Source organism: Gorilla gorilla, chromosome X (assembly GCF_029281585.2).
Source record: "Gorilla gorilla gorilla isolate KB3781 chromosome X, NHGRI_mGorGor1-v2.1_pri, whole genome shotgun sequence".
In the NCBI taxonomy this organism is placed as follows: domain Eukaryota; kingdom Metazoa; phylum Chordata; class Mammalia; order Primates; family Hominidae; genus Gorilla; species Gorilla gorilla.
In genome coordinates this window covers 43039936-43053714 of record NC_073247.2, presented here as the reverse complement: position 1 = coordinate 43053714, position 13779 = coordinate 43039936, and the positions used below count along the sequence as shown (strand labels likewise).

Genomic DNA, 13779 nt, shown 5'->3' with positions numbered 1-13779 from the left:
GAACACAGTGCCCATCAGGAGGCTCTTCTGACATAATTAGCACAGTTATATAGCACTAATTCATGTAATGTTTTACTATTGACAATTCAAAATTGACAACTTCTTAAATGGCAAACATTTCTCTAGTTCTTTGAGATGTTTGTATGTGTTTTTGCCTTTGAATTTATTTTAAACATTTATATACACAGGTATCTCTCAGTATTTACCATAGGGAATGTAATTAACCTACTTTACATCATTTTTATGGGAAATTCAACTGGATGAGGCTGAGTCTATTCGTACAATATAATACTGAGAAAAATTGTCACTCTCTGAATATTTGGTATATATGCCCCAGGCTTTTGATATTTTGAAACTTCCAAAAAATGGAAGGTCTTTTTGAAAAACTGTCTTGGTTTAGTAATACACTTTTGCAAAGAAAAAAAAAATCAAAGACTTACTTGCCCTGTATGATGGGACTTTACAAGTTTTAATTTCAGGGGTTTCTGATGAGTATATTTGCAAAGGAGAAAAAAATTGTCACTTCACTGCTAATCATAAATAATAACAAATTGAGGTTTTAAGATATACTTGAAGAATAGAGGACAGAATATTCATCAGTAATTATAGAAATAATCATTTTGTGAACAGAGAATGAAAAGTTATTTTTTTATTAGCTAAAGGAGATTTTAAGCTAGGTAAAGTTAGACTGCATTTAAGGGATAGAGTCTGATAACATTCGGAAGTACGTTAAGTACAGAGTTAAGTACATGAGGAAAGTAAGTTAAGCACTAAGGAATATATTAGTGGACTGATTCCAAAGGTGTAGGGACCCATTATGAGCAACTTACGATACATAAGTTCATTAACAATGGTTTTATGTGAGTTGTTAAAGTGGGGAAAAAAGAATTATTAGAAACGAGTAATTTTATGAAGAAGCAAAAATACATGTACAGAATCCAACGTTGAATATGGCATTGAAAATAAGTCTTCATTGTTTTCCTTGAGGGTTTTAAAGAAGGTAACTGAGTTACATCTGAATGATATATTTCGTTCGTAATTAAATACCCAGGCTCACTTAGTGCAAAGTATGATAGAAAATGCCATCTGCAAAGCACTGGGAAGAGTAGATAGCACCCAGTTTAAAGCAGGAGGACATTTAAATCAGAGGTGTCTGTTCATTTGCCATGCATCTCAGCAAAGATATCTGAGGAATATCTAGTAGCAGTGAAATACATGAAAACTACAGGACAAACCACAAAAAGTGATGAAGCGATAGTTGCTAAATTGATAAGGAATAAAATAAATGTGCAATTGCTTCTTGGAAGCCAGGGTCTGAGTAGGATCCGGGAAGGAGACTGTGTTCATTGTGCATTGAAAATGTCACTGAACCTAAAACTAAGCGTTGGATGTAGGCCATTGGCACTCAGGGAGAGTACATGGGAGGCCTTGAAACCCTGCCTCTGCTTCCTCTTCACCCTTCCATCCTCATTGCTGGCATAAAGAGATGAGGCTATCCACTGGCAGAATATTGGAGAGAAAACAATGCTAGTAGCTGACAGTTAACTCCCAGAACTCTAAGAGATGGTGGTACATGTTAAGTATTAGAGTGTAGGCTGACTGCACATTATGTGTGGACAAAAAGTTTTAGCAAGGAAATCAGAGATGTTTGAAGGAAGAAGTCCAAATGGAAGCAACATAAAATAAATGCAAATGTTAAGATTAGGTTAGGAATAGCTCAGAGCTTAAATTATGTAAGAATTGGGTTCAGTGTCCACCTATTTCCCATGAAATCAAGATATCACAATAATGATAGAAATGAAAGGGAAGAACTCCAACAGGTGAGAAGAGTCCAAACTCATTAATATGTTTCTTTGTTCCATTTTAGAAAAGAAGTATAACATATTAACCTATGTGCTTATGAATAGGTTATTTTCCTTAGTCAAAACACTCTCCTCACCACTGCCCTAGCAAAATTTGAAATTGCCTTTTTAAAATTCTGTAAATCAAAAAACCAGTGTAATCACTCTCCATACGATCTTTGTATAAAAGGGAAGTTCACGCACTGTATGCGACCCCTTTCCAAATTTATAAAGTCAGACAAAAAATTGAATGAGGAAAGACCTTTCTGTAGAATTTCACATCCTGTTGTTTGAATTGATTTGAATTATCAGAACTACGTGCCAACTGGTGTCCAGGCCTCCCTTAAAATCTTCACAGACAGAGAAGCAAACAGACAGTTACCATGGTGTTGACTCCACAAAGCCTTCATTGTGTGGAGATAACCAACATACTTGGCAGAGCCTCTAGGCTAGAAGCTGATTTAATCCTAATTTACAGAGAAGGTGTGTTTTGATTATCCTCTTAAAAAGACCAGTGTGAGCTGAGCCCCAGTTCTGTGTTTAAACCATTTTTATCTTGTCAAACAAATGCTTCACCAAACCAAATTACTTGATAATGTGGACTAATGCATTCTCGTCTCTGTTCTTTATGGAGTTAATAGCATGTCTGGCACATAGTAAGCACTTAGTATATGCTTTATAAAGGGGAAAAAAAGGAGACATTTGACCGTTTTAAAAGGAAACATACAATTTTGCCTTTTTCAGGAAAATACACCTCTCAAAGTGTTACAAGATTTCTTCTGGAGCCGGGCGCGGTGGCTCACGCCTGTAATCCCAGCACTTTGGGAGGCCGAGGCGGGCGGATCACGAGGTCAGGAGATCGAGACCATCCTGGCTAACACGGTGAAACCACATCTCTACTAAAAATACAAAAAAATTAGTCGGGCGTGGTGGCGGGCGCCTGTGGTCCCAGCTACTCGGGAGGCTGAGGCAGGAGAATGGCGTGAACCTGGGCGGTGGAGCTTGCAGTGAGCCGAGATGGCGCCACTGCACTCCAGGCTGGGTGACAGAGCAAGACTCCGTCTCAAAAAAAAAAAAAAAAAGATTTCTTTTGGAATGAAAATTATTTACTTTCAAACTAAAAACAAACAAACAATTTTGTTTCTTTTTTCTGCAGTGAATTGGAGTTGGCGGTATAACAGTTACATCAACATGTTATAGGAGCAGAAAGGCTATGATCCCTTTCCTTCCTCCTTATACAGGTCATAGAAGACATTCCTATAACAAAAGATAGGTTAACAAGAGAAAAGCATGAGATATTTATCTAATAAAAGTTTTAGGTGACGTGGGAGCCTTCAAAAATGAAGACCCAATGACCCAAAGGAAAACTGTCTGTTTTTATGCTTAGATTTGATAAAGAGTAGACAGCCATGTAGGAATGTGATTCGACAAAAAGGGAATGATCTAATAGTAATAGACTAGGGACAACCAGCCAGGCCTGTCTGTGTAGAATTCCTTCCTCCTACACATGGGGTAGGACCCCACTTGAATGAGGGTCTTATGATCTACTATCAAACAAAGGTATGTCAGAGAAGTTTTTATGGCTAGCTAATAGAAAGGTGGGGAAAATACAGAGTTATAATTCTGGTTTTTATGATTGGCTTTGGAGGAGAGTGTTTTTGGTTTCTATGACCTACCTTGAAGAAGAAGAATTCTGGTTACTATGACTCACTTCAGGGAAGAATGTGGAGTTAAAGACAGGAGGGGAGGAGAAGGTCAGAGGGACCTTGGTTTTGAGGCTGCTTCTGAGGCCTTCCAGTGTTCTTTAGTTCAAAGTTTCAGCATGCCAAAGTGCCATACTTTGGGGTATCGTTTTCTGAGCCCCTACAGTGTGCAAACAAGAGCAATGTCAATTCAACGCCTAGTAGAAATCTTTCTCCAACATAGGCTTCAGCAGATTTCTTTCAGCTGTCATGCCAGCCTAGTACCTTGAGGCACGTTTGAGTTTCAGGGACCTCTAAGTAGAAGTGAGCAATCTTTCCTAGAGATAGTCTAAATCAAATGAGGGTGAGACTAGAGAGATTAAGTTTAATGCGTGAATTTGAAAGTGACTGGTGGATATTCCTATCTCATATTTATGAGTCAGAGGGTATTTGATGTATAATTGAATCAGACAAATAAATTTCACCAAAGTGGCCCAAATGCATTATATTAACAACCCAGTTTTCAAAATATTTATGGAAGAGTCAGTGAAGGATTTTATTCCATTGGAGGAGGAACAAGAATAAAGAATAGCCCTGAATTACCTTAGAAAATATGAAGCGAAATTTGTTTCTACAAGTACTTGAATAAAAGACAAAGTAGTATATACAGTTAAGAGGTCTATGAAGGCCAGATTATAAAGGATCATGTTGAAATTTTGTTCTTTATTCTAAGAAAAATGAGAAAGTCTTTGAGTGGTTTTACGAATGAAGGTAACATAATCAGATATGTTTTTACTACCGTATATTTCAAAGTAGCTAGAAGAGAATAATTTGAATGTATCTAGCATAGACAAATATTTAAGATTATGGATATCCCAAGTACACTGATGCGATCTTTACAAATTATACGGATATGTTAAATTATCACATGTACCCCCAGACTAAGTACATCTATTATGCATCAATTAAAAAAGATAGAAATGATAATTTTTCCAGTAGTACATAAAATAGAGAGTTCCATAAATACTTCCCAGAGGCCAAGTGAAAAGCTATTGCAGTATTTTTGGTCACATTTAATGGCAACACAGATTTGGGTTCTGGCTATGGAGACAGGAAGAAGCATACATATTCAGGAGACAGAGAACGTATGTGTGACAGATTAGACTTTTCAATACATTAAACATGGGAAGGAAGAGAGAGGGTTTTAGTTGGTTTGCTGTAACAAAATACCATAAACTGGGTAGCTTATAAATCACAGAGATTTATGTCTCCCAGTTCTGGAGTTTGGGAAGTTTAATATCAAGTAACTAGCAGATTTAGTGTCTTTTAAGGGCAGGCTTCCTGGTTCATACTTGGTGCCCTCTCACTGTGCCCTCACATGGTGGAAAAGAACACTGATCTCTTCAGATCATTTTAAAGGTACTCATTTCATGAGGGCTTTATCCTCTTGACCTAATTACCTCCCAAATGCCCCATCTTTTAATATCATCACATTGGGAATTAGGCTTCAACATACGAACTTTTGTGGGGCACAAAATTCAGTCCATAGCAGAGATTAAGATAACAAATATGAGGGATGGTGATGCTAATTACTGATCTGGGGAATACTGATGGAGTACTAGTTTCAGGGAGAAGATCAAACATTAAACCTTGGCATATAATGTTTAAGGAGATTTTGCAGCATGCAAGTGGAGACATCCAATAGGCAGATGGTTATATAGCTGTGGAATTCAGAACAAGTGCCTGAATTAGAGATATACATATCAGAATCATTGATAAATAGATTGCAATTCAAGGCATGATGACTGATATGTTTTCTGGTGAGAGATAGTAGAGTAGAAGATGATTGGTAATGAACTAGGTCTTGACATCTAGTATAATGATAGGGTGGAGGAGGATGGACCTGCAAAGAAAAAATTACCAATGGTCATAGAAATAGAAGGCAAATTAGAATAGAGTGGCATCATGAAGCCAAAGGAAGAAAAATTACAAAAGGATAGTATGGTCAACAGTGTTAACTGTAGTCCCAGCTACTTGGGAGGCTGAGGCAGGGGAATTCCTTGAACCCGGGAGGCAGAGGTTGTGGTGAGACCAGATTGCACCACTGCACTCCAGCCTGGTGACAGAGTGAGACTCCGTCTCAAAATAAACCAATACTAGAAATTGGATGGACTCAGATGCTTGAGCAAAAGTAAGAGAATAAAGTTTAAAATGTAGGTAGTGGGAATGACGTTAATTAAAAGAAGGGAAACTCAAATGTAAAAGAAGGGAATGAGAACGGTGGCTACATATGCGGGTCTGATGGTGTTTGGAAATAGGAAGTGAAAGAAGTTCTACTCTTGATGATTGCACTTGTTTCTGTAAGGTAGGGAACAAGATCATCTGAGAGAGCTGCAGAAAGAGGATGGGCCAGAGTTTTGATAAAAGGTTTTAATAGTTCCTGTAGAGACTTAGAGCCCAACTTGGAAAAAAAAAAAAAGTATGGTAGGATGCTAGGTTCATTTGAGACTGTTGATTATTGCCTTAGTTTGGGTTGCCCCAAGAGTAGATCTGAAGAGAAGGATTTAGGTGCGAGCAGTTTATTTGGAAAGTGATCCCAGGAATCAAAGTAGGGAAGTGAAATAAGAAAAATAAAGCAGCCAATAAAGGATGGCACAAATACAGGGATCAGGTTATTGCTGGAAGGAACTGGGGCTCAATCATGCAGGGAACCCTTTGAGGCACGGTGTGTATCATACTTCAGGATTGTCCAACTGAGGGGCAAAGGAGCTGGGAAATTCACCAATTCCAAGCTCTCACTGGTTAAGGGACACCCCTAAAGTATTAACATTCCAGCACTCCTTCTCTGTCCAATATACTGGCAAATAGATGCTTGCAGATTGAGAGACACTGGAAATTTTATGTTTGGCCAAAGCAAAAATAAAAATGTTTTAAGACATTATGATGATAAATATGCATAAAAGATGATTGAAATATAATTCACTGGTTTGGGTAGGTAACCAAATAACCATAGTAGGAGAGTATTTAAGGAGTTAACATCCCTGAAGAGAGTGTGAGAGAAAGATTTTTACAGCATATAATTGTACTGTATATTTTAATCAACATTATGAATGAAGAAATAGGAACCTGATAATCAAACTTGTGGATAAAAAATGTAGGAAAGATAAAAATCATATATGACAAAATAAAAATCCATAAACATTTGTAATGCATACACAGATAACTTATTGACATTCAGTGACATGGGATTTAGAGGAATCAGGATCCCTAGTGTCTTAATTTCAAGTTGGATAGCCTTGATAAATAACAACTCAATCTATATGCTATGAACCGTCAAGTTTCTGACCCATGGTATTGAGGTCAATTAACTTAATTTCTCTGAAGCTCCATCTCATCCTATGGGCAGCTGGAATTGGTGATACCTAACCAAAGAATTTTGTAAGAATATAAAATGCGAATATGTTTTTCTAAGGGCTTTGTGTTCCATTAATTTCTGTATCTGTTTAATTTTAAAACAATAGCCTGCAACTAATGTGTGAAATTCTAACAGGTTTATATGATTCAAAGTCCCGAAACTGGAGTTCAGTAGATCAGGTCATATGTTTGTGATAGTAATTAGGTTGTGATATAACTGGTTTAATGATAGTTTATGTGAAAAAAATCCTAGAAGTTTTAAGTCAATTGAATTGCAATGTGAGTTGAAAGTCTAATATTGAAGTGAAAATATTTATTGAAATCATGGGCTATATCAATGAAAGTATTATAAACCAAAAAGATAATTATTCTTCCCTGTTTATACTACACACTACTGATGTGTTCCCTTCAAGTACCCAATTTAAGGAAACAGAGATACCAACAAACCATAGAATATCCGTTGAAGTAACTAAGCATAGGGGGTAGGCTGATGATCAGGTATCTACTGATGAATTTAAAGAGCGGATTTCAAATATTTATAATTTTGTATCCTTTTGCCAATATCTTTCCAACTACTCTCCACCCCCACCAGCTCCTGGAAATGAACATTGTCTTCTGTTTCTTTGAGTTTGATTTTTTTTTTTTAGATTCCACTTGTAAGTGAGATCATGCGGTATTTGTCTTTCTACACCTGGCTTATTTCACTTAACATAATTTCCTCCGGGTTCATACATGTTGTTGCAAATGAAAGGCTATTCATATTCTTAAAGGCTTCATACTATTCCATTAGACACCTGGGTTGACTCCATAGTTTGGCTCTTCTATACCTAAATCACCTGATTAGAATGAAATAGTTTATCCCTGGTGGCTCCAAAGATCTCTTCCAAAAAAACAAAAAAAAAGGTTTGAAAATAACAGGATAGGTGATCTGATATTTATGGCAGCATAACAACTCACACCAAAATGTAGTGGCTTAAAACAGCACTTATTTATTATTTCTCCTAATTCTTCAACGTAAGCAGTGCCCTTTGGGTATTTCTTTTCTCTATGTGGCATCAACTGGAGCAATCATTTGTCTGTTTTCAGCTGGCATTGAGATGGGTCACAGAGGGCTTTATTTGCATGCCTGGTGCCCCATGCTTCTTCATGTGGCCTCTTCACATGGATAGATCAAGTTTCCTTAAAACATGATCACCTCAAAGTTATTGTACTTCTTATATAATTGTTGTCTTCTCAGAATGTGTGCTCTTAAAAAGTCAAGCTCTGACATGCAAGCACTTATCAAAACCTTACTTGCAATACTCTTACTATTGTCCCATTTGCGATAGAAAGTCACGTGGCCAAACCTAGAGGCAGTATGATTGGAGACTACAGAAAAGCATGTGGTTCAATGGTGATCACCAACAGGAATTTTTTTTTTCTCATAAATACTTTCCAAAAAGAAAAGGTTATCTTGGGAATTAGTACTTTTTCAAATAGTAGAAACATTCAAGCAGAGGCTGGGTGATAGCTTACAGGAGATATTGTAGAAGTGATTTTTACATTGAGGTGAATAAAATGACCTCCGTGATCATAAGACTCTAGATCAAAGCTGACTCCAAATTTGAGTCTACCTAACAGGGAAAATAGTGCTGCTATTAATACTAATAGAGGTGTCAGGCAGGAGTCTCAGATTGAGAAAAGAATGATAAATGTGGATAAATTGCTTTTTTTAATATAGAAGAAAGAGATAATCAAGAAATAATGACTTTTATTTTTTGCTGTCTTAGGTTGGATGTTGATATAACTGAACTTCACAGTTGGATTACTCGCTCAGAAGCTGTGTTGCAGAGTCCTGAATTTGCAATCTTTCGGAAGGAAGGCAACTTCTCAGACTTAAAAGAAAAAGTCAATGTAGGTTATGCATTAATTTTTATATCTGTACTCATTTTGTGGTGCTTGTAAACTCCGTGCTTTGTTATCTGTGATTCTATTAGTTGATAGATTAATGCAATATGATAAAATGCTGTTTAATATGTCTTAAAAATATATTTTAGATAGCAAGCAAAATCAAAGTTTAGCCTAGAGAAATCTTTCTGGATTCTTCTGTGACTGACTAGGGATGCCTTTCATAAACTTGCCTTAACTTACATATTATTTGACTGTAAATTAACAATTTTATAACATTAATTCATGTTGATTTCTTTCATATATTGTTCAGTTACCTCAAGGCTAGGCCTTAGCAAGCTTGCACAATTGTGTAGAGTAGAATAGAGTAAAATATAATAGAATAATATAATAGATACCATACTTAGGACCATGTCTATATTCTCACTGTTATCAAAAAGTTATTCTTTATAGTCATCAATCCATGTCATATATTATAAGATATTTAAATTTCCCAGATATTTGTGTATTACCTTATCTAAAAGGTGTCCAGCCTTTCTCAGTATTTACATGTGGTAACAGATGCTTTGTTGTTGTTATTCCCTTCTGAGATGGTATAATTTTGAACTTCACAAATAGGAAGTTTTATTAATTTAATATAAAGTGTTTCATCTTTAGAGAATTTGTCAAGTCTTTAATTTTTCAACTTCAACAATTATAAAACATGCATCTTTGTATATGATTGGCAACAGTTTGTAAAAGAATTTCTAACAGGCAGAGTAAATACAATGGGCAAGCTAAGGAAACAGTGATTATGAATGAAAAGTAATTTTATCCATGGGAAGGTCACATCTAAATGTGTATATTAGCTCTGCTTTTTCTCTCCAGGATTCGAATCATGAAGTGCAAAATCTATTGTATTTTTACAAATATGATATTACCTCAGTTACAAGCTAATGTTTGCTGTTGGGGTTGGAACTTTTGGAGATCAACAAAATATATATATATATTCTGGGAAAAAAATCTATTTTTTAGGCTGCTTGAAAAAGGGAAGACAATTTTGTCACCAGTTCTTTTTAGAGTTAACTACTTATAAATTGGAAAGCTGTTTTAAATTACTTATTAGCTTTATAAGACATGCTGTTGTCAGCATTATAATAGACTATTCTAAATGGTTTCAAGAAATGGGAAATATGAAAACTGAAAGATAATATATAATTGTAGAAAATTAGCTAAATATCTTTTTTCAAGTATACTTCTTTGAAGGTAAATTGTTTGCTATGATTTTTGAGGGAAATTCTCTTAGTAGTAGAAAATTAATTAGAGAACATTAAACTCTAATTTTCAAACTTCATGTTACATATTTGACCACTGAAAGTATGAATCACCTTTAGCATTTTATTAGCTAATTAACAGTGGTTATTGATCTGATTCTTACAGGTTTCTGTCTGATAGTCTGTTTCTTTATCTTAAGACAGCTTTGATCAGGCAGGAAAATTGAGTTTCAGTATTTCAGGAATATAAATTTTAAAAGTTCCTGTTATCATGTGGTTACCTACGAACGATTTGCATTTTATCAATAGTGGGAGCATGACAGACTAAAAGTGCTCAAAAATGTACAATGTTTTATAACTGGTTTTCTGATACCTTGTGAGTCCCCTTTATCAACCTGAACTCTCATTTTCTGAAATAACAACGTCATTCTTAATTGCCTACTAAAATGGGACATGAAATGATTTACCTTGATGTTTCCCTCAGGCTAAATACAATGTATATGTATTAAAAATCCTTGAGAGAAATACATAGTTACGATGATGGATATTCAGTTTAGGTATCCATTAATTTTCTTACTACATCACCTGTCGGTTTATATAGGTTATTTTAAACTCATGGCAGGCTCGTGTCATGAACTTGAGTGGTATTAATCCATTTTTAGGCTTTCATTAAAAATTGCTAAATATTACCAACTCTTTTTTTTCACTTGATTTCTTCATTTACTCCTTTCAAGTGCTTTTAGCCAATTAGCATATCATAGGCCATTATCAGTTCAATTTCACATATTTTAAAAAATGCAACTTTTAAACCAAAGCGTAATTTTTTCCTTGTATATTCACCATGTGTTTTATTCATATAATTAACAAAATGCACTTATTTAAAAGCTGATTTCTAGGGGACCTTTCTAATCAAAATGTCCCTGGACCACCAATATTGACATTATCTGGGAGCTTGTCAGAAATATAGAATGTCAGAACTAGTAAATCAAAATTTGCCTTTGAACATTTTCCAGGAGTGATTCCTATGCACGTAAAGTCTTGAGAATCAATATTCTAGGACACAATCTTGGGCTTTACCTACCGGTTACCTCTCACATTCTTTTCGTATCACTGCAGTTCAGACTTTTTAGCTGAATTAACAGATTCTAACAACTCGAATTTTTTCCGTGAGCACATGGTAACACAAATTGGTAATGAAACAACAACAAAAGAAATAGCCTCCTCTGATCACAAGGGGATTTGATAAGGTGTCTGAAAATCTGGAGCTTCTGTGAGGTTCTCTTGAAACCCTCCCTATCAAGCCGTTATGGTCATCTGGCTTTGGGCTCTTCCTCGGATCTGCACTTGATTACACTCTTTCAGAATCAACTTTTTACCAACTCCCGCTGGAAATCATGAAGCCAGTTAATGCTTCTAATTTCTCCTATCTCTGTTATCTGTGTTTACTACCCAGAGTATAGGTACCTCAAGTCTATATTTTCCTCTGTCTTTCTCTCTCTGCTCTATTGCACTTTCTTTTCCTTGCTTCACTTCCTCTGCTTTCCCACACTCTCACTCGGCAGGCTCAAACACTTTTTCAAGACAAGCCTTCTATATACTTATTCTACTCATACGTGGAAACCAATTTTACCCTCAAAAACAGCACTATGACTCATCCCTCTTTTGTACCCCCACTACTTTAGAATGACTGACTCCCTCACCTAACAGAGACAATTCCAAAGATACTGCTCTCTTTATGTAAAAATACCTCTTTCCTTGCAGTTAATGACTTCTGACCATCTCTTATCTACCATTTTATCATATTTTCTCATTGAAGACTTTGGCACTAGGTTGGTAGATTTTTTCAACCGAGTTGTTCTTTCATTCTTAGTCATTTCAGCATCCCCGTGGGCTCTCCTGCTACCACTAAAAGCTTTTGTTTCTCTCATCTCCTCAATTCAGCTACCTGCTGTCATGATTGTATGTATGTAGATGTTGTCATTGTCAGGCATTACTCCATTTCTTTAATAAGATTATTTTTTTGAGACGGAGTCTCGCTCTGTCCCAGGCTGGAGTGCAGTGGCGTGATCTCGGCTCACTGCAAGCTCTGCCTCCCGGGTTCTCGCCGTTCTCCTGCCTCAGCCTCCTGAGTAGCTGGGACTACAGGCGCCCGCCATCACGCCCGGCTAATTTTTTGTATTTCCAGTAGAGACGGGGTTTCACCATGTTAGCCAGGATGGTCTCGATCTCCTGACCTCGTGATCTGCCCGCCTCGGCCTCCCAAAGTGCTGGGATAACAGGCGTGAGCCACTGCGCCCGGCGCTAATAACATATTTTAACAAAACCAGCAGTTCTTCATAAGCTTTCCGTGCATCCTAAGTATATTTTCAACTTAGTTTCTCTCAACAATTATTTCAAGCTTTTGTGGGGTACCTAAACTTTCCCCATCATTCACAGTAAATGATTTCAACTCCTACTTTAGTCGAAATAATATTTCTCAAATTGTGGGTATTTGTGCTCATATCATCTTTTTTCCCCCCCCCCCCTTGCCTTAGTGGAAGAGGCTATGCTTCACCTGGTTGAGGCTCATCTCTGGGTGTGTGTTCTCAGGAGCATCACTGACTATGTATTAAGCCACCTGGTTCCATTCAACTGTATATCCAGATTGTCAAAAATCTATGTCCCAGGTCTTTATCATTAGCCTTTAAACCGGTTGTGTTTTCATCTTTAAGAAAGTGTCCTCTCCTATAAACATGCATGTGAATACTTACGTGCCTTATCTTACTCAATCCCTCTGTAGAACTAGAACCTATTAACCTCTTTTCCCTCATGAAATTCTTTCCTCGCTTGGCTTATGGGATACTGCTTTCTCCTGATTAATTCTTTCACATTCGTGGCCATTTGTTCCAATTCAGTTTTTCTTTAATATTGATATTCTTCAGAGTCCTTGTGTTTCTTCTCTGGATATCCTCATTCATTGCCATTCAAATAGTATCTATTTTCGAATGAACCCTTCTCCCATATGTATCTTTAGCTCATCTCTTTCTTAAAACCCAGGGTGATACATCTGACTGCCTAATAGACAATTTTAATTGATGTTTGCCTGATATCTTAAATCTCATTATTTCCCCAGACGTCCTTTATTCTTTCTCCCTCCTTTCACCCTGCAAACAGCCTAATCCAGAAACCTGAAAGTGAACTGGGTCACCTAGATTTTTTTTCTACCATTCACAAGTCCAGTCTTTGACAGGTTCAATTAATCCTGCTCCCCTAACAGCTCTTGAAAATGTCCAATTCTCTCTATTCCCATCACCAAAACCCTGATTAAAGCTAATATCATGGCTTACTTCTATTTAAGATGACAATCCTGTAGCTGGTCTTCCCTGCTACTAATGTTATATTCCTTTAGAAGTTTCCACATCACCTCTGCCAAAGCGAACTTATTAAAACATAAGTATGATCTTGTTATGTCTGTGTTTATAATCATTTGAGAAAGATAAAATCAGCTACTGATAGCCAGGAGCTGGCTTGGCACTTCAGTTTGGCTTTGGAACTGCTAGATGTTGCCTTGATACTTGCAGCCAGTCTGTGATGTTCTCTGGTTGAATATAAACAATTGCCAGGAATGCCAGCATCATACAGGGACACGCTATGGTTGTGATGGATCAAGATAAAAGCAAGACCACTTTGTAATCATATCTTAATACAGTAAAAAAGAATAGC

General features: G+C 36.6%; 1 protein-coding gene across 8 annotated transcripts in view; it reads left to right on the top strand.

Moving 5' to 3' along the window:
- Window positions 1-13779, top strand: part of DMD (dystrophin) — a 2091067-nt gene that overhangs the window by 685546 nt on the left and 1391742 nt on the right. For all 8 annotated transcript variants that reach the window (XM_055376532.2, XM_055376533.2, XM_055376528.2 and 5 more), the window contains exon 18: window positions 8707-8830. In XM_055376532.2, coding sequence (XP_055232507.1) covers window positions 8707-8830 — 124 coding nt within the window. The remainder of the gene's footprint in view (window positions 1-8706; window positions 8831-13779) is intronic.